General features: G+C 40.7%; 2 protein-coding genes across 4 annotated transcripts in view; both read right to left on the bottom strand.

Moving 5' to 3' along the window:
* The window catches only part of kcnj6 (potassium inwardly rectifying channel subfamily J member 6), a 28,969-nt gene extending 24,267 nt beyond the window's left edge, over positions 1-4,702 (bottom strand). The window contains exon 1 of the mRNA XM_022195059.2: positions 4,238-4,702. The gene's annotated coding sequence lies outside the window, so the exon portion shown is untranslated. The remainder of the gene's footprint in view (positions 1-4,237) is intronic.
* A 3,602-nt stretch (positions 4,703-8,304) lies between these two features.
* kctd7 (potassium channel tetramerization domain containing 7) lies at positions 8,305-19,836 on the bottom strand. 3 transcript variants are annotated; one of them, XR_002595753.2, is made up of 5 exons: positions 19,204-19,836; positions 17,161-17,330; positions 12,370-12,548; positions 10,491-11,342; positions 8,305-9,242 (listed from the first exon to the last, which is right to left on the bottom strand). XR_002595753.2 is itself a non-coding variant. In XM_022195060.2 (4 exons), exons 1-4 carry the CDS (start codon positions 19,531-19,533, stop codon positions 10,966-10,968), a joined length of 1,056 nt encoding a protein of 351 aa, XP_022050752.2. In that variant the 5' UTR covers positions 19,534-19,836; the 3' UTR covers positions 8,305-10,965. The 3 variants fall into 3 exon arrangements, 1 of the variants encoding a protein (XP_022050752.2); XR_002595752.2 differs by having other exon boundaries at positions 8,305-10,647; positions 10,819-11,342; XM_022195060.2 differs by having other exon boundaries at positions 8,305-11,342.
* Positions 19,837-20,531: the final 695 nt, after the last annotated feature.

Raw genomic sequence — 20,531 nt, 5'->3', positions numbered from 1 at the left:
ATAAATGTTGTTTAATAATCGTATATTTTGAAGACTTATAACAGATAACAGAACATACCTGAAACTATAAAATGTTATGCTAGGAACGTTTGATTAAAGACATTAGAGGAGATTTAATTTCCTACGACTTTGAACGTAGCATGCGCACATATAACCTCTCCCTCACCCCCCTCTAACCTCCCCCCTCTTAACATTTACGAAGAAACGCCCCCCTCCAGAAACTTGCGTAGGACTCGTGAAGTTGTCTTTTACGGCTGGGTCCCCCTGGATCTTTATCTGCCATTATGTAAAAAAGATGACAAAACAAGTCGCCAGCTAACTACGAAGCTATACCAAAGCAACACATACAGAAAACACGTAAGTCCAAGGCGTACGTAATCTACGTAACTAGGCCTGAGCCGGAAGATTTTTGATTGACAGGAAAGGGAGCAAAGCAAACGCCTCGGTCCGAGCACATTGATTGGCTGATGTTTTTCAGGTCCTGCCATGTCCACAGTTATTTATTTATTTTTTTATTCTTTTAGAGACCATACATACAAGTCCACTAAAGGTCAGTATATTCATTTTATGTGAATCAGACAAATTAAACAAAAAAAAACCCATCCTCCATAATGCCTTTAAGTAGCATCAGATATTTAGCTCTAATTATTGTATGAATAATGCTAGCTCTGAAATACATTTCTCAGTGTATGCAGGCATAATGTAAACAAAGCTACATTTATAAACTATACAACTTTTTGCCTCTAAAACTGTAATTATTGGATGTTTAGTTTACACTTTGATGCACAACATGTGCCAAAACTGACCCATATTCAATTGAAAATAAGCATTTCTTGACCAATGTTGTGCATCAAAGGGTTTAGATAGATATAATGGCTGCTTAGGAAGAACCTTAGCATCAAATTTAAGGTATTTATGGAATGCTAAAAGCCGTAAATACTTGTACTGGTGCGACTAGTTATAATTTAAAGATGCATAAGTATCCACTATAAGTTGTCTAATTTGAACTCAAACAGCTGAGGGGGACGAGGGAAGCCACAAGAAGCCATACTTCTGCACAAAGTCGACGCCTGCCAAAATTCGTATTGGTATTTCTGGTATCTGGACATCCCTAACTGGGACTGTAGTGGCCTACAATTAGCCTGTGAGAGTGACGGGACCAAAATAGGACTTTGAGAAGAGAGGAAAGGGGGGTTTATATCCTCCATCCCCAGCGGAAACGGCACCGCTTCCAGCCATCAAACCAAATTTTCTCCAAACAAACGCACTCAGAGGCTCCAGTTAACCTTAAAACGGCTGCTACTGGTTCACGACTCGGAAAAACGCAATGAAACTGAGGAAGACCAACGTTGGATCATGTTACCTTTAGGACTCAACCTTTGAACAGCTTCAGGTATCAGAACAAAGCACCAAAACTGACCTCTGTTGGTCTGATTTAAGAACTCCTAAATCCAACAACTGTGCTTTGTTAAAGAGCCAGCCATCTTTTGTTGCGCTCTAGCAGGTTTTATCGGAAAAAAATCTGCTTTTATTACCAGATATAGAGTTAAATTACATCTGGTTTGAGATAAAAACAACTCATTTTATCAGAATTACTGGTTTCATTGGAGATTAACTGTATTTACAAGAGATTACAGCCCACACTGACTAATCTGACTGAATAAACAATCTCTAATCCTAAAGGAAAACATCCCTTTCACACTAATAATCAGGTATTTCATAGACAGACACAAGCTGCTGGTTATTATGAGCTTCCAAACTCCTCTCCTCTCATTTACACCTTAATACAGTAAAATCTAATAACCGTTTATCCTCTGACATCTCATATGTGCTAGTTTCAGGTAATAAGCACCTTTTCAATGGCATTAGCTGCGATCTGCCCCCAAGTTGGACGCGTTCAAAAGCTTTATTATCTGATGTTTTCTAATTGGTTTTTATCAAATTCTTTGTCATTTGCGGTTGTCTGGATGCCGGTTATGGAGGATTCTGAATGTTACCTGATTAAATGAGGCTTAAATAATTAATTGAACCGATTAATTTCGGTTTTATGGGTGAACGTTATTGTGCTGAAGCGCCACAAACCAAACAGTATGCTTTTTCATGATTGTTTTCATTGTTCGATAATCTGTTTTCTGAACTAAATGATCAGTTTACTGCCACAGAGGAGTAAAAACAGCTAAAACATATTTACATTTAAGGAGCTGCTGTCAGAGAATTAAGACTTTTTACTCTTTTTCAAACTGACTGATCGCTTATCAGAATACTTGACAATTTTTATCAGATGAGTCAATTAAAAGTTCCAGATTTTGTCACCCTGTTTGTGCATCTCAAGCCCAGTTTGCGAGACGTTTCCACTTCCATTACATCTCTGAATGTTGGACGTACATAAGGTTAGAAGAAAACAAAAATACATTTGACTTTTGTCGTTTTTTAAATCAGTTTATGATTAACTGTGGTTGTCTGCATGCTGGTTTGCAGAATTCTGAATATTTCTTAAGTTAAAATAGTTAATTAAAGCAATTTATTGCCAGTTTAATACGTGAACATAAATATCCAGTAATGATGAAATGTGGGATTATTGTTAATTTACAAAAATACTAAGATATAACTATTATCTCCAATGATCAATTAATTATTGTCACTTTTATCACCTATCCCCAGTCCAGTTTACAAGAGGTTACCAGTAACAGGCTTCTCGAAATATTAGATATATAAATATACATATAGACATAAATATATATATATATATATTTGTGACTTTGGCAATTGTTTTTATCACTTATTTGTCATTTCTGGTCGTCTGGCAGTACATCTGTTTATAAATTATAAATATTTCTGGACAAAGAGCTCAATCTGAGCGTCTCATTAGATGAAGTTTAATGAATTAATTAGATCATGAACTGTGATCTGTGACTGAATGACACATCTCATACCAATAATCATTTCCATATTTTGTCACCTTGAGCCCTGTTTTTGAGCAGTTATGACTCACAATCCTTCCCTAAATAATGGATTCACATACAATTAGAAGAAAATTAAAATATATTTTACCTTTACAGCTGTTTTAATCAACTGATTGTGGATTGTAGCCGTCCAGCTGTACATCTGTTTGAGCAGAATCCTGGACAGAGACCTCAATTTTAATGAGACTGTCTTATGAAATGAAGTTTAATAAATTATTGAAGTGCCTTTATGTGACGACCTGAAGCCATTTCAGGTTCATATCTGTACATGATTTTACTGAAACTTACATTTCTTTACCTACTTTAGTGATTCTTATGACCAATAATCAGCTTCATAATGTGCTAAGCCCAGTTTATGAAAAGTTATCTCTAACATTTCTTATTGAAATATTGGATTACATAAGATTAAAAGAAACAATATGTTTTTATCACGTATTATTCTGGCTGTAGAATAGTGCTCAGTATTATTAATATTTCTTGATAAGGATCCGCCTCATTAAATTAAGCTTCATTTACTAATTTAGTGGATTTATGTCATTGACCTGTGGACAACTAGATAAGATTTTTTACCCCCAAAAGAGCCATTTTTGTGCACATAATTCAGACAAATGGAGCATCTGCCTTTATCTGAAAACAACTTTTCTCAGCTGGTTGGAGGAGAAGCAGCTCAGATTTACCTAGAATACAGGTTAACTGCAGCAGCAGGGTTTTGTTGTGGAGCAGGCTAGGCTAAATGATTTTTGTTGGGATCAGGTGCATCTGCAGGAGGAGGAGAGGGCAAACTACCGGGCTGGAGATCTCCCGTTGTCATGGAGATGGGGGTGATCCAGATAATAATAATAGCCTCTTAATGTCGCTTCATTTTCTGCCTTCATATGCAGCAGAGCGGTCGTTTATTAGCCTCCTCCGTGTCCCGTGGTGCCGTGAGGCCGCCGGGCCTGCAGGCTCCCACAGCCTGGAACATTTCCTCCAACACCTTCCACTTTCCTTCCGTCTATAACCGGCTGCTTTTCCCGCATCTCGTCACCGGAGAGAAGCGGAGATCTTCCAGCGTTAAAAGCGCAACATCCACATGCGCCTTTCCCCCCCATCATTATCATCCTCCTCATCCTCATCATGCTGATTATTGTCTTAATTAATGTGTGGCTGCTCTGTTATGTAACTATCCACCCCCACCGCCCCCCATACAACACGAGTGCTTTTAACGAGCCTTCAGCGGGATCGCAACAAGCGGCGCTGAAAGGAAAAAGGAATAGAAAGACGGAGGTTCTCACCTGGTGCAGATCTTTGAGCTCCTCCCAGGTCATTTTAAACCGGTTTGTTCCATGAAAAAGCTCCGCTGAGTCCGGAGCCGCTGATTATCGAGACGCTTCTGCGAAGACCGATAGAAGAAGAGACGCTAAATCCCCTTTTCCTCCATCCTCTCCTCACAGCAGCCAGCGGCCGTCAGCCTCCACCCCTCAGCTGGGAGAGAGAGAGAGAGAGAGAGAGAGAGAGAGAGAGAGAGAGAGAGAGAGAGGAGGAGGAGGGAGAAGATAGAAGGAGGGGAGGAGGGAGGGAGGAGAGAGAATAGAGAGAGAGAGGGAGAGGGAGGAGAGAAAAAGGAGAAGAGAGAGAGGGAGAGAGAGAAGGAGAGAGAGAGAGAAAAAAGGTGGATAGAGGAAGGGGAGGAGGGAGAGAGAGAAGGAGAGAGGGAGAGGGAGGGAGGGGAGAGGGAGAGAAAAAAAGAAGAGAGAGGGAGAGAGAGAACGAGGGAGGAGACAGGGAGGGGAGGAGAGAGAAGGAGGAGAGAAAAAAGGAGAAGAGAGAGAGGGAGGGACAGAAGGAGGGAGGGAGGGGGGCAGAGAAAGAGAGAGAGGGAGGGGAGAGGAGAAAGGTGGGAGAGAGAAGGAGGGAGGGAGGTGAGAGAGAGAGAAAAGGAGGAGAGAGGAGATGGAAGAAGAGAGGAGGGAGGGAAGAGAGAATGAAGGGTTGAGAAAAGGAGAGAGAGAAAGGGGAGAGAGGGAGGGAAAGAGAGGGGGAGAAGGGTGAGAAAGAGAGAAGGAGGGAGACAGCCATATACAGAGAGGGAGGGAGCAGAGAAAGAGGAGAGAGAGAGAGGCATAGAGAGTGGGGGACGGAAAGAAAGAGAGGGAGACATAAAGGAAAGAGGGAGAGAGAGGAGAAAAATCTTTTTAGGAGACAACATCCTGAACAGACAGTTTAATGTCTAAAGTCTCTACTATGGTTTAGATTCTACAATATTCTATAAAATACAACTTTACCACTAAAATAAACATTAAGATTAAGACCCTACAGTACGTAAGGAGACACAACAGAATGGACGTCTCAGCTGGATGGACATCCTGAACAGAACATGGACATTTAGACATAAGAATCTCATGTATGTCTTTAAAACTGGAAATATCTTATGAGATTTAATGACAGTTTAAGTAAGTAGGCAGCCATTTAAGATTTGGGTTATTATACTGTATTCGAGCTGTGACATGGCAGTATTGTCTGTCGTGCAAATGATAAGAGGGAGTGACTGTTTGACCTCCAGAACAAACTAAACCCGTATAAAACCCGGTGTTTTCTGTCTCTGGTTCTCTCCACAGACAGGAAATGAGCCTCGGTGCTCTCCGTGGTGCTGAACCTGAATCTCTGCACATCAGTGGGAAGCTCCAGACATCTCCGATCTGTAAGGAAGTTATCGTAGAATCTCTGCGGTTTCCAGGTCAGAGATGCGTCAGCGGCAAGCTCTGACCTCTTCATATAACTCACAGTTTGTCTGTTATGACTCAAGTGGCATCCGGTGGTTTGAGGCGCCTACATTTCCCACAGTGAGACCCATAAATCGATCCGAGATGCAAATCCAACCGACCGGCAATAATCAGCACAAAGGAATCTGTTACTGTCTCATGTTGGAGTTAAATTCTGGCAAGACAAAGAAAGAGGATGTGTGCAAAGTGTGGATGATGTTAGAAACAGAAATGCAAAATGTTTACTGCAGAAAAAGTCATAGTTCTACTCTAAAAATCAGAATTAGAATAGCTTTATAGTCATCATACATGGGAGTATGATGAAGTAGCTACCTCTGGACGGTGCATTGAAACAAGCTAACAACAATAAATAATAACTATAATAAGAATTCCAACATATGCAAAAGAGGAAAGATGTATACAGTTCAGTACAAAAGAGAATAAATGTTGGACAGGAGATCAGCACGACCAAAAGTGGGACATAAAAAGACGTAAGATTACCAAATGGGACACCAGACTACCACAAAAGAAATCAAGTGACTTACAGGGCTGGACCTGAAAATCCAAATATTCGGTCGTGACGGTGGGATCCGAGTATTTATTTTGAGATCCAAATATTCGGATGGGTTGTCCGCTAATTGCAGTGTTGGCTGTTTGATCCCAGACTCCTCTAAGTGTTAAAGAATCCCCAGAAAAAGCATCGAACCTCAAGTCTGAGCAAATTAGCAGCTCTGACACCATCGCTATGTGTGCATGGATGAATAAATACAGATTGTAAAGCATTTTGTAGAGTCGAAAGGTGCTAAATAAGTGCAGATCATTTAACGTTTACATGATGTGAATGATGGGAACAAAGCAGATCCATCCATCCTCTATACACCGCTTTATCCTCACTAGGGTCACGGGGGGTGCTGGAGTCTATCTCAGCTGACTTGGGCGAAGGCAGGGGACACCCTGGACAGGTCACCAGTCTGTCACAGGGCTACATATACAGACAATCACGCACACATTCACACCTACGGGCAATTTAGAGTAACCAATTAACCTCAGCATATTTTTGGACTGTGGGAGGAAGCCGGAGTGCCCGGAGAAAACCCACGCATGCACAGGGAGAACATGCAAACTCCATGCAGAAAGATCCCAGGCCCAGGCCGGGATTTGAACCGGGGATCTTCTTGCTGCAAGGCAATAGTGCTAACCACTACATCACTGTGCAGCCCCAAAGCAGATTGATGATAATTTTTTAACATTTCGTAATTGGTCGTTGTGAACTTCATCCATAACGAAGCATTTAGACATTATTTATCATTCCATTACAGTAGCATCGAAGAGCCATTTATTAAAACGAATATTTCCAGTTTCTAAGAAGACACTAAAGATGTAAAGTGTTGAGAACCAGACAGCAGCTCCCTCCAGTAGCTGAAGTAAACATGAAGCACTTTGACCCGGATTTATGAAACAAATCCTCCGTGTTCTTGTAGAACCTGTTTGAGGTTAAAAGCCGCTCTATAAATGTGATCATTGCTCTGTAGCTGCAGCAGGTCCATAACCTGAAGCACAGATGAGGAGCTGCAGAGAAACCACCTTCTTCTTAACTCCACTTCTTCACAGTGTCATTTTCAGACTCACTTTTCAGACTTTATTTATTCAGCGAGGACACGTGCTGCTGGCAATCTGAAACAATGCAGTTAGCAAACAGCATAGACTTAACTTAGGATAATTTAGGATGTATTTAAAGCAGCTTGTCTGTCCCAGGGCTTATTTTTTATTAGGATTTTAATGGACTTGAATGCAGAATATGCATCACCAACCTTCACTAAAATCCTCCTGATAACCGAGGAAAAAAAGGATCTTTCTATTCGATTTTTTTTTTGCGATGTCCTGCCTTTTTGGAGCTAAAACCACAACTCACAATAAAAAAAAAAAGAATTTTAGATTTTCCAGCACGTCCACTGTAGTGGTCAACAGAATGATTTTACCGTAAAAACAAACAAAAAAACAAAGAAAATCAAATTTCAAAATCAAAACAGGCTGACAAGAAAAGAAAAATGAAACTTTAACCCTCCTGTTATGTTGCAGGTCAGATTGACTCATTTTAAAGTAAAAAAAAAGGTCAATAAAATAAATTGTGGAAATTATTTTTTCAGTGTGAGACTTCTGGTTGGCGTATGGTTCATTTCACATATTTAGAGACCCACCCTGAACAGAAGAGATGTTTTGTGTTTATTTATCAACTCTATGAAAAGAAAAAAAATCTAATGTAAAATAATTTAAAAAAATCTTTCCAGTGTACGTATATTAGAAAGCTTTAACATGCATTTTTTAACGGAAAAATCAGTGAATTATCCTCATGATCTGTGAGAGGTAAAGAACACCACTGCACTAAATACTGATAGAAATTATTAATAAAGGAGTAAATAATTAGATATAAACAATGTTTATGGAGATTTTTGGCTTCTGACACTTCTGATAATTAAACATGATCCAGGAACATTTTTTTCCTGAATCTAAGAGGAGGGTTAAGACTGTTGAATTTCCCTTGGGATTAATAAAGTATCAACAACATTCACTAGATAAATAAAGGATCAACACACTGAGGGTGCTTTCAACAGTTTTAATTTTACCATAAATAATAAAAACGACACGTTGCTTCGTCACTACAAACAAACTGAAGACAACTATAGAACTAGAGCTTCCTAGAAGCTAACACAAACAGATAAATAACCATATAAAAACTTTAGAAACAACGCAAACATAACATCGTAAATAATCGAGAGCGCTCCGGAGGAAGGCGGCAGCGTCTCTTTTGCATCATCTGATCAAAGAAACGTGAACAAAATAAGCATGACGGCTTCTTAGTGAAGAAAAGTGATTCTTACCACTGAGGGTCACACCTGGAACGATCACTGCACAAATAAAACATCTCTGCTGCAAACACAAGGTGCTCAGGCTTTATCAAGTACAGTAGGAGAAGTAATGTCCAAAGAGGTGGAAAAATAATGACTTTAGATTAAAGATCTCTGACAGTGACGATAAAAAAACGTCATGTTTTCCTCAGACGACTGTAAATATTCATTAGTGTGCAACGAGTCCGGCTTCCTTCAGTCCTCCACAGCTGAGCTACTCTCTGTAAAAACACGCTTCATACGAGGCTGCATAAGGAAAATATACTCTCACGGTTACTTCTGAAACAAAACTTAGTCCTAAAATATACAGATTTTACTTCAGTTTACTTACTTATACAATATTCAATATTTACTACAAGGTGGTTTCTTCAAGTGAAGTTCTGGAAATGTGGTGAATCCATCAATCCATCCACATCAGGGCGAAGCTACACTTACACTGATAAATCAGACATGAAGAAACAATAATATATGAAGGATGGAAAGGGAAATGGGCTGAAATGGCTTTTAAAGTAGAGATACAGTCATGTCACCCACTTCCGATTTTTTGCACAATTCTTACATTCAGATGTTTAATTTAACGCTATCAGCTGTAGTTTCAGTCCCTCATCGATGCTTTCAGCCACAGTAAAGCTCTGGAATCAGACAGAAATGACCAAAGTTACATGCCAAAGCTGAAACTACATGGATTTCAAGCCCAAAAACACATTTTGGTTTGAGGTTACAGCCTCTAAACTGGACTATGTAACTTCTGAAACTGGAGAAAATACAGTTAAATGAAAACAGAAGTAAAACATTTTGGCAGCTTACGGTGGTTAATCTTCGCTAAACAACACAGATAGAAAACTGACATCAGTCATTTTACTCGCTAGCTGCTGTTCTGTAAAAGTTAAACAGCCTCATTTAACCTTCTGATGCTCAACAAGGGTCAATACAAAGACATATTGTACTAAAGTGATTTTAGATTGGTTACACTCGTCAGAAAATCTAAAATCTTGATTCTTTCTGCACAATCTGGCTGACGCATATTGCTCATTTTTGGCATTTGTTAAAAACAAGATGAGTAGGACAAGGTGATTTTTACAAAATATCACAATTTTAAGTTTAAATTTGGCAGATTTCCCCAACAGTTGGACTCTAGACAATTCTCTCTATTTATTACAGTTTCTGTTGCTGATAAATGCTGCAATTTCTGACATTTTTTAAAAAGATAACACGTCTTTCAAACCTGCTTTTGGCTGTACTCTACGATACACTGAAAACGCCATAAATCCTACAACAAAATCACCACTTTTAACGCGTTTCCAGACTTGTCTCCTGTCTGCTCTGTGTAAACACTGCCTGCAGTTCAGCTGAAAAGCTCCTGAATTCTTGCCATGTGACTGTTGGTCACTAAAAGCTTCACAGTTGCACCAAAGAACCTAGAACTTTCAGTTTTCACAACACGGGTCAAAAGATCCCCATATTCCATTGAATATTCCATTGAATGTGGGGATCTTTTGACCCATAATGTGCATCAAAGGGGTAAAGTCTTTACTTCAAACGCTGTTTTGATTTAAAGTGAAGATGGTCAGACACCAAAAACGCCTCCTGCTCCACCGTCTCTCTGTCAGATTTTTAATTTGTGAGTTTCATGTGTGTCTGACAGAACAGAAGAGCTTCGGTTTTCATCAAACCAGTCACAGAAGCTGAATTTTATTTTTGCTGTAAGTGCAAAGCTGAAACTTGATGCATATATATTATCTTATAGCCTTTTCATGCATAACTACTGATTACTTCTATGAACAGTACTGTGGCTGAATGCTTCCTGTGGAGACTGAGAAACACAGCTGGACTTAAAGGTAGTTAAATCATGTGTCCTCATTTAAAATAAAATAACTTACTGGCAGGCTGAACAGCAGAGACTGTCTGACCTCTCCAACTGAAAGCTCCTTCATGACGAATGGGTGCAGGAAGTTGACCTCTAACTACACCTAACAGTGATGTCATGAGGCACCTGAGGACACCTGTACATCATTGCATCGAGGTGAGCAGTTAAACCTGTGGAGGTCAGCAGAAACAGGACGTTTAGTTCAGCTGCTCTGTAAAGTAGCAGCAGAGTTTTTATTACCCTGGATTCACTATGAAGGGTTTAAATTGTTTCCTTCAGAGGTTCTGTCGCTTTAACGGGAAGGAAAAGAAAAATATTTGGGAGAAACAGAAAATACTTACAGCGTGATTTAAAGGGTCACATTTAAGACATCAGCACAAAATATTGGCAACGTCGATACAAAACCAATATCGGCCGAGCTGCAGTAAAAGTGAGACGTCCCTCTGTTTGCTTTTTGGTCCGATCTGCTGCGACCGTCTCCTGGAGCTTCACCACCACGTGATCTTAAACTCGTAGATGGGCCTCTTGCAGTAGTAATGGTTGATGAGGTGTTTGTCGCAGACGCCGATGCACTGCTGCTCGGCGGCGATGCCTCGCTCGGCCAGGTCGCTGACGATGCAGTGCAGCAGGTCGTAGACGTCTGCCACCGCCTCCCACGGCCCGAAGGTGACGTCCACCTCGCAGTGATGCTCAAAGAGTTTGGCCTCGCTGTCCGAGCGCTCAAAGCGCAGAGAGTTAAAGAGAGGACGCTCGTACGGCGTGATGGGCATCTCCTCCTTGTAGACGCAGATCTTTAGCTTTGCAAATCTGGCCTTTTTCTGCATCGCCCTCAGTTTGGCAATCTCCACAATGCGCTCCAGATTGTCTGCAATGAAAACAGCTGGATTTATGAATGCAGTTTTAGATGTTTCCACACTTATTCGTGCTGTTCACTTACCCGGTGACTGAGCGTTCTCCACTGCTGCTCCACAACTCTGGAAAAGTTTCACGTCCTTTTCCTTTGTCTTTTCAAAATGAATCTTCAAAGTCCCTGTTTTTCTTCTGCTTTATAACAACCGTTCTGTGTCTGTTTTTTGTTTTGTTGTCATTTTATTCTGGGCTATTGCTCAGCATCGACTTTATTCTTCTTATGATGCAGGTCTGTAAAGAGCTTCAGGCACCACTTTTAATATAAATATTTATTTGAATAAAACAAGGAAAGAAAATTGCATCAAATCTTGACTTAATTATTTACGGTGAAATCAGAACACAGAGTCTAGATGTTTCTGTCATCTCTAAATAAAACACTGTGTTCTGTACAGGTTGTCACCCTGCAGCTCTCTTCCTGCAAACATTATGTCGTCTCTACGGTTTCATCTTTTGTATGTTTTTTAAATCAAAACTTTAATTTACATTCTCTTTATATGAAACCAATCTTTTTATTAATGAATATCCACACATCAAGTAGTTTCTACTAGAGTTTTTTTTTTTTCATTTTATACTGTTGTCTAAATTTAATGTTTGATTTATTTTTACTTTTGGCTACAAAAAGCCGACTGAGACTTCACTAAATTCTATCGAAGCCGCCAACACACGTCTATCTGAATGACACTGGCAGCTCTTCAGCTCTTCAGCTCTCACTGTGAGAGTCGAGTTAATGTGGTTCAGCAAACTGCCAGGTGATGCTTCCATATGAAAATGCAAAATAAAACTGGACTACTCTGTGCTTACTGGGCTAATTATTTGAGTCAGAAGGCTTTCCAACTAAATAATGCGGCACAACTACGTGTCATTTTGCACTGCTTTAGATCACATCTTGTAATCTTGTAATAATCCCAGCAAAGTGACGCCTTTACGGTCAGTTTCCTCCTTTCTGTCTGCACTGTGCTGGTTTCCGTCATGCAGGCCGTTACCTTTGTAGTAGGGCAGCAGATCGAGGAATGCTTGTCGGACCTTCTCCCCTGTGAGCGGCTGGATGTCCTCCAGGCTGTCCAGCAGCGGGCCGATGGCGTAGTACTGAGCCTCTCTGTGCACCGCTCTGACTCGGTCCCGGTGAGGAAGCTCTCCTTCCCTGAGGAAGTTCAGGATGTCCCTTTGGATCGAAACAGAGGGAGGAGAGTTGGAGTTCCAGCTGATAAATCATACTTTAAACAAGTCTGCTCTGATGTCAGGAGGGCCGGTGGTGTTGGATCTGAGCTTTATTAAGATGCATCGATGGAAGATTATCAGAAAACAAACCCTGAAACTTCATAAACGCAGCAGCCAGATGATGCATTTTCCTCCATTTTTGTTATCAAAAATTACCAACATTCCAAAAACCCAAACATATTGTGTTGATAGTGACGGCTGTTTCTACGTGTCATCTATGCAGAAAACAAACTGCAACAGTCTAGCAGGCGGTGGTGATGGAGATGACAACACAACAACGACACTGTATAAAATGAGGGACAGGCAACAACAGGAAGCATGAAGAAGGTTAAAGTTGTGCTGATGTTGATTTTTCAAGCCTGGAATTAGATCCTGATCTCTGTGATGAAAATGCATGAAGCGTTTTTCCACTGTGGGAAACCGTAGGTGATCGAACCTTTGCTTCTACGGCATTAAACCCCCATGAAGAACCTCTTTCAGGACTGTTTTCTGGAGAGAAAAAAGTCCTTTCTCCAAGGTAAAAACTTCTGAACAGTCCTGGAACAACTCCTGATTAGCTAAACTCATAAAAGACACTGAAGACATCATTTTCCGAACTCTCTGGAGTTATGTCGAGTAATTTCTTGTCGTTGTTTTGGGACGCTCAGAGTTAAGCTGTTGGCTCAAAAAAAGGCTGAAAGGGCGGATTAGGAGGATGTTCTTGGAAACATTTGCACCGCTTCACATCTGCCCTGGGTTCCTACAGTGGAAAGACACCTGCTGACATCCTCTACAGGTTCCTCGTCGCTGGATTCGCTTCTTGTGGCAGAAATGCAGCTTTACTTCAGCAACAATCCCACCAGATGTGAGTGAAAAACCTTTAATGTGATCAATCAATCACAGAGAGCCGGGTGAAATCAGACAAATTTTGCTTCATAAATTATGATAAATCTAGTAATTATGGCTGGGAATCAACGGGATGGAACTTCTGCTACTAAATCATCCACGGCTGAGGAAAAATATCACATATTAATTTCACTTTTTATCCAGGTATGCTGCTGCTAGATGAAGTCTTGACACAGACATGCAGGAATATGGACGATATCATGATATGAAAAATGTTTATCATGTTTAAAAAGCACTGACTTTGATCTTTGGCCTGTAAACACTGGCTACATATTCATATCCTTAATTTTGTGGCTATACTTTAATCATAAATCTCAGCACTGACCGTAGATCTACTGAGAGCTCCTGACTCCAAACATTTGTACTTATTGGCATATTTGGCCACTAAAGCTGACTTCTGTTTCTCTGCAGCTGAACCCAGAGGGCTTGTAAACAGAAGTGGATAAAATAAATGCAGAAAAACACAAACATCTCCTGGAGGGAAATTTGCTGCATTGCACAAGACAACAACAACAATGAAGAAGATTTATTCTTCTTCTAAGACAATAGATTCTAAAACACAGCGCTGGCTAAAAACATCCCAAATGAAAAAGCCTGCAGAGAGTCGGAAGTTTTTAAATTCTTTTACTCAGCTCCATATGTTCCAGCTCATCTTTCTGGATCCTTGTTGTTTAATCTTTAATTACACCCCCTCACACTGACCTCAGACCAGCCCACTCCTTACATAAGTCAATAATCTACTCTGTTTGCCATCACATCCATATTTAAAGCTATTTGCTTTTCATTTCTAGCCGCTCTAGTGGCGTGGCTCTGGGGATGATGCCGTCCACAGACTGATAGATCTTTCTGTAGGTGATCCCTTTATTTATTTAATCAAGCACGACTATGAGGCTGACATTTATCGTTTTGATTAAAAGTATTTATGTCTTGAGGACTGAAATTTGGTTCAGACGATTGCATTTTGTTTCTCTATAATAAACAACAAAAACAAGACAAAATATGACAAAAATGAGACACAAAAGAACAATGAACAATCTAGTATTTTACTTTATGATCAAAACAACTTGTCATGGTCTAGAAATTATTTTAAATTTATAGTTTTACTAATTTACAATCTACAGTTAATGTCTTCTCTGGAATTTTTACACTTTGATGACCGGCTCTGGCCCACAGGCCACATGTTGGACACCCCTGCTTTTTATTACTGTACAGTGTAATTTTTAGCCCTTTTGTGTTGTAATGCTTAGATAGTGTTTAGTTTGTTGTATAGCACTAATTAAAAAAAGTATCCTCCTGGGTTGAGTATTTGTTGCATTGTGGACTGACAGCGTTTACAGGTCTGACATAAACTTTGTTAAACTTTGATGCCGTTGGTGAAATGAGAGACGGCTGCACAACTACCCACACAACTTATTATTTTTAATTAGCTGCATCTTTTCAGTGCGTTTCCATCGGCTTTGAGGATAACTTTCCTGTCCTCTGTAATGCAGAATGACAGAGCTACAGAATAAAACTAAAGGTCACTGTGTCGTCGTTCAGACACGGGCGCCAATTTTTATTCCACCACGGCAAAAGCAACAAATAAGACGAAGCAGCAGAGCAGAAATAGATATGTAAATAAGCTCAGAGTGCTGGCAGAAGAGAACAATTTGTTTGACAGAATACCTAATTCATGGATACCTATCAGAATATAATGAGCTGCCTTCAGCTGCTTGAAAACCTCTTTCAGATTGCAGAGCGTGAACCTTTTCAGAAACTAAAAGTTTGTCCTTCATTATGCTGCCATTTACAAACTTCCTCCTCCCACACATAACCCTCCTCTACGCCTTTCTGCCATACTCATGAGAAAGCAGCGCTGTACATATTTTAAATAGCAATCATGAGAATAATGATGATGTACTCCTTTGCATTTCCACTAATGGAATACGAGGAGTGAGCAAAAAGTTGTGGGATTGTTCACAGACGGTGTTTCATGCGTGTAAAGGCCATGAAACACTGATTTTCAACCGTCCCAGACGAAAGACAACAATCATGAGAGAATGGTGGTGACATCTTTGGCCTTGTCTCTAAATCGGTGCTCCTACATCACACTGAGAGACAGGTTCAAGGACGGCTGTGATGATAAAATTCTCAAAGTGTCAGAAATTTGGGGTGATCGTCTCACAGTGTGATGCTGCTGGACCTACAACTAACCAACCACAGAAATGCAGGATAAAATGACGTGATGATCAGCGCTAAACCCAAACAGATGTTTGTGGAGACAAAACGCATCAAAACAAGTATGTGGGATTTAAACAGAGAAGACAGCCTAGTAGAGTTGTGGCAGCAGAAGCCCTTTAGATGTGTCCTTCAGCTTTTATCACAACTGGACAAAAAAGGACAAAGCATGGAAGGATACAGAAGCTCCCAGGTTAGTCTCCTTATTTTGGGATTTCTCTCCAAACACATAAATGTCAGCCGGGCGAGGGCTTCGTTCATGTTCCTCTAGTTTCCCTGTGATTGTAGGAGCTCCGTTTATGCTTTTGTTGTTTATTTTTCATGGATGGACGGCGCACGCTGATGACGTTTTATTCTTGCGTATTCACTCACGTTCATCGCAGGCTGAGATTCAGCTGCGTTTTCATCGCCAGTCTGAACAGAGCAAACTTCACGTTGTGCCCAAAGATTATTAGATTCATGTCGTACAGCGTTGCGAGCTGTGGACGTACAAGATTGTTAAAATCTCACAAAAATGCATAAGTGTAAAGACTGAACAAAGAAACAGTTCCATGAAGAGCCTTTTGGTTACTAACCAAGATAAAACTACACCAACAGAGCACAAATCCATTTCAATTCTTGATAAGAGCATCAAAAGCAACATTTTTGGTACAAAGTCTTGAAAGCTAGCATCAAATGTGTGGTTATGAAAACAAATTACCTGTTCTTTGACGAGTTAGTTCCTGATTTAAACCAAATTTTGCTATTTAAGCTACTTTGGCAGATTTATTTTACAGCTGCTTGCTTGGACAATATTGGAGATCTTTGGTTTGTTTTGGTAAATATAGAATAATGGAAGTTCAAAGTTTATATCCACACTATTATCTGAAAATCTCCAAATGATAAAAGCCACGGATGAGAGCTGATTTTTAACACCGCATTCGATATCCTCCCTGTTTAAATCACTACCTGAACCTGATCGATTTCTGGGTTTTGACACTCAAATGACCCCAAATGTGGAATGTCATCCACTTCAAGCGAAAAGACTGCTATCAATTCTCAAATACTCATTCAAATACTCACAAATGTGCCCAGGTCAATACCAAATGTAAAAGGTCAAAATTCAGTCCCTCACTGTCAAAGTTTTCCAAAACAGCTTTGAGAGCAGCTTTTGTTCATTGGGGAGACACTGAAAAATCTGTTCTCCTCTACGTTAAAAAACAGGAAACAATTCATGGTCATTATTTTCGTAGACTTTTACGGCTGTTGCTGCCGTTTCAGTGGGAAGTTGGAAGTTCTTAAAAGGACTTCCAGGGAATGACAGAAGTGTTACAGGAGCTCTGGGAGCTGTGTTCACCTGCACAAACAAACTACCAGAAGGGGAATGTGGCCAAATTTAAATCAGGTTCAGCTTTTGATTTTGGATAAATAAAATGTTGATATTGGATGTTCTAGCTGCTCCCAGTGCTACTCACCCAAAATACGCTCCATCCCGATCGATGAAGTAGCGCCCCTCAGCATCACGTGGGATGTAATGACGCCCGCTGAACATGGCCGCCAGCATGGTGTCCTCGTAGCGCCGCAGCGTGGACAGGCGAGTGGTGAAGTACGTTCCCCCGACATTGAGAGAGATCACCTCTGGAAACTTTAAAACGGACGAACATGTGAAACTGATGTTTTCCAGACACCATAAAAACAAATTTTGTCAGCTTGTTCATAACGCAGTATGAAAATATAGTTCCTTAAATGTAAATCTTTTCAGGATTTACTTTTTTGCACTAAAACAATGGAACATTTTTGAGTTGTGGTTATTTCTAGGTTGGTTGCATTTATAGGTTTTTCTGCTGTGGTTTTACAGGTCCGGTCCACTTGAGAACAAATTGGGCTGAATGTGGCTAATGAAATAAAATGAGTCTGACTCCTCTGCTCTAGGACATGAAGACTGATACTGTAGATATACAGTCAATTGCTTTTTTGAGGCATTATCAGTCTGTTTTTGCTGGGTTAAACCTTTCATTTTTCCTTTGTTTGACTAATACTACCTTGGCTGATGTGTTTGTTCTGTTTGTCCGATAAAAGCATATTTAACGAATGAGCTCAGAACTACCTAAAACAACTTCCTAAACCTGGTTCTGACAGTGTCCCTCTAAAAGACTGATAATGGACAGCCTGTCAAAGCCGACACTGTGGTTCAAACTGGTGACAAATCCGTGATTCCTCCACTGACACAGACCTAAATAATATGGAGTGACTGTTGGGATCTCTGGGGGTCCATGGCCCCTTTGCAGTTTAACGACCTAGATCACTAGAGCACACTTTAAACAAAAACGATATTTCACAGGTCTTTGCTCTGTGCGAGGGGCGGCTGAGTGTTTATTGTGACAGGCTGCAGAAATAAGAGGATAAACCCTCTGTAGCCATCTTTAAATCCATCCTATGCGCACTCATTAACAGAAGTCATGTGACAGCTGTCAGCCAATCAGGACTCAGCAGCTCAACCAACCTCTGACCTCTGAAAATACCCCTACAGAGCAGCCAGTGCAAATATTGGGTAGTAATACTATGTTTTAAGGTCATAATTAATGGAAGCATCAACAGATGAACCAATTTAGTTAGTGCGTATTTGCAGTTTCTCTATTTTAGTTTATTTTTTATTTGATAGCGAAGATGCAGCTAACTATCAACTCATACAAACTTGGATATTGGGTGTTAAAGCCTTTCTGTTTGTACCATTTGCAAGCTTGTAAAAGCAGTTTGTCATGTTTGTTGTAGGTGCAGTTAAACATAACTATACCTAAGAGCACGTTGAAAGTTTAAAGCTCTTGCTAGCAGTCAGTAGTTGGGCTTTTTCAATCACAGTACAGTCTCAGAAAACCATATTACATCCCAAACATGGAAGTAGAACAAACACTGCTTGTAAAATATAATAATTGTGATGCATATAAATAAAATAACACCAACAGTTAGTTTACATGACTCTCAATCTAACACGTAAACTTCTCTGTGTAGAGATAAATATTATATCTGTGTGTGCCCTTAAACACAACTCCAGTTTAGATCATGTTGAGAGTCTGTATTCATATATTTATAAAATGACTAGCTCTGCCTTTAGCAAACACTTGCATCTGTATAACTAACTAACTATAAAGTAGTCTAAACGTGGAAATGTGAAGCCAAATTTTATCTCTGTGTTGTTTGCTAACTTGTAAAAGTGATTTTTTTTTTTTTTGGAGGCTCTTTAACTGAATCTCAATTAATTTCAACACTTGTCAGTAACTGGGCTCTTAATTACACAGTACAAAAATTTGACAAAAAGATAAAAAGCTTATAATAAAAACATTATCTTTTAGCTTATTTCTTTAGGCAAGTCTGACTAACTGGCTATGAACTAGTTTAAATGTGGGTTTACAGTATTAACGGGTTTTTTTTTCTGTTTGGAGCTAAATATTACCTCTGTGTTGTTTGCTAGCTTGTAAAAGTGGTTTAACGAATTTTTTCCCCGGTTTAAAGCGGCCTACCTCCTGCTCCTGGCTGCCCAGCGGGGGCCGGAGCGGCTTGCTCAGGGCGAGGTTCGGTGTCGGGGAGGCCGGCTTTCGGAACTCATCCTCCGCAGACTCCGAGCTGGACATGGCATCGCTCGGTTTCTCGGTGTCCCCCGCCGCCGAGAAAACCACCATCACTCTGGGCAGCGGCAGTGTCCGTCTCTCCTGAATGAACCGTCTCACCCTCGTCGTGGCGGCGGGCAGGGGGCTGAAGGACAGCGCCTGTCGGTCCCTGCCTCCGCCACCGCTGCCGCCGCCGCTACAGCCGTCCGAACCGTTGGAGCCGCTCGAGCCATTCTGCTGCATGCGCGCGGCGGGCCCGGCTCTCCGCGCGAGACGAAGGGGAGGATCGCACGAGCCACACGGCGCGCGGCTGTCGGTGAGAACGACAACAACAAGCGGAGGAGGGTGTGGCTCGAGCCGCGGCCGCCGGAGCTCAGCCCGCCTCTCACCGGGGCCGCAGCGGGGGCAGTGGAGCTCCGCCTCCGGGGATGGAACCGTGAGCACACGGCAGCTAGTGAACGTTGGACATTTGAAACGGGTGTTAGCAGGCTGGCTAACGTTAGCTGGTGCCGTGAGGTGCTTGGGACGTACGTGCTCTGACGTGTTGCGTCATCACGTCAAGTTTGAAGCGAGAAGTAGTAAAAGTCTAGCTCCGTAAAACCCAAATATAAGGAGAAAAAAGTTAGCAAAAGTAACATATACATAATATATATTTAACATATTTAAAATCAGTAAAACTCAAATTTAGAAAAAAATGAGCAAAAATAATATATAAATAATAAATAACATATATAATAATTGAAAAATTTAAATATATTATTCAACCCAATTTACTGACAGCAACAAATATCCCACAGAAAACTTGTTCCGTTTTATTAAGTGTTTGAGGCTTGAAAAAAATACATTTCTCTTTTCCATTTTCCCCCTAAATATATAGCAAATAATTAAAGCTGCAAGCAGTGTTTGATGGGTCCTTGCATCCTTGCTGGTCAACGAATCCATGCATGTCCACCAGTTGGCGCTGGGACCAAGAGTGTATTGTGGCCTATGGATGTCATCAAGACTGGACTGTGATCACACATGCAAAATTTCAGGCAGATTAGAGCATGTTTAGGCTAGTTATAGAGCTTTTCCTGTCCATCCAGTAGGTGGTGCTATGACTGTAACTGTACATTGACCTATGGATCTGATCAGGATTGGACTCTGATCACACATGTAAAGTTTCAAGCAGATCAAAGCATGTACAGGCTAGTTACAGAGCATTTCTTTCCATCCACTAGGTGGTGCTATGACTGAGACTG

Source organism: Acanthochromis polyacanthus, chromosome 17 (assembly GCF_021347895.1).
Source record: "Acanthochromis polyacanthus isolate Apoly-LR-REF ecotype Palm Island chromosome 17, KAUST_Apoly_ChrSc, whole genome shotgun sequence".
NCBI lineage: Eukaryota > Metazoa > Chordata > Actinopteri > Pomacentridae > Acanthochromis > Acanthochromis polyacanthus.
The sequence above is the reverse complement of the archived record's forward strand: the minus strand, read 5'-3'. Positions and strand labels throughout refer to the sequence as shown.

What these genes read in the sequence shown, in the direction of transcription:
- kctd7 (XM_022195060.2), bottom strand. Translation starts at nt 19,533, where the DNA reads ATGCAGCAGAATGGCTCGAGCGGCTCCAACGGTTCGGACGGCTGTAGC. An exon ending in TGGGCAGCCAGGAGCAGGAG is followed by an intron (nt 17,331 to 19,203) that starts GTAGGCCGCTTT and finishes TCCGTTTTAAAG; the next exon opens with TTTCCAGAGGTGATCTCTCT. An exon ending in TCTGCTGCCCTACTACAAAG is followed by an intron (nt 11,343 to 12,369) that starts GTAACGGCCTGC and finishes TTTTCATTGCAG; the next exon opens with ACAATCTGGAGCGCATTGTG.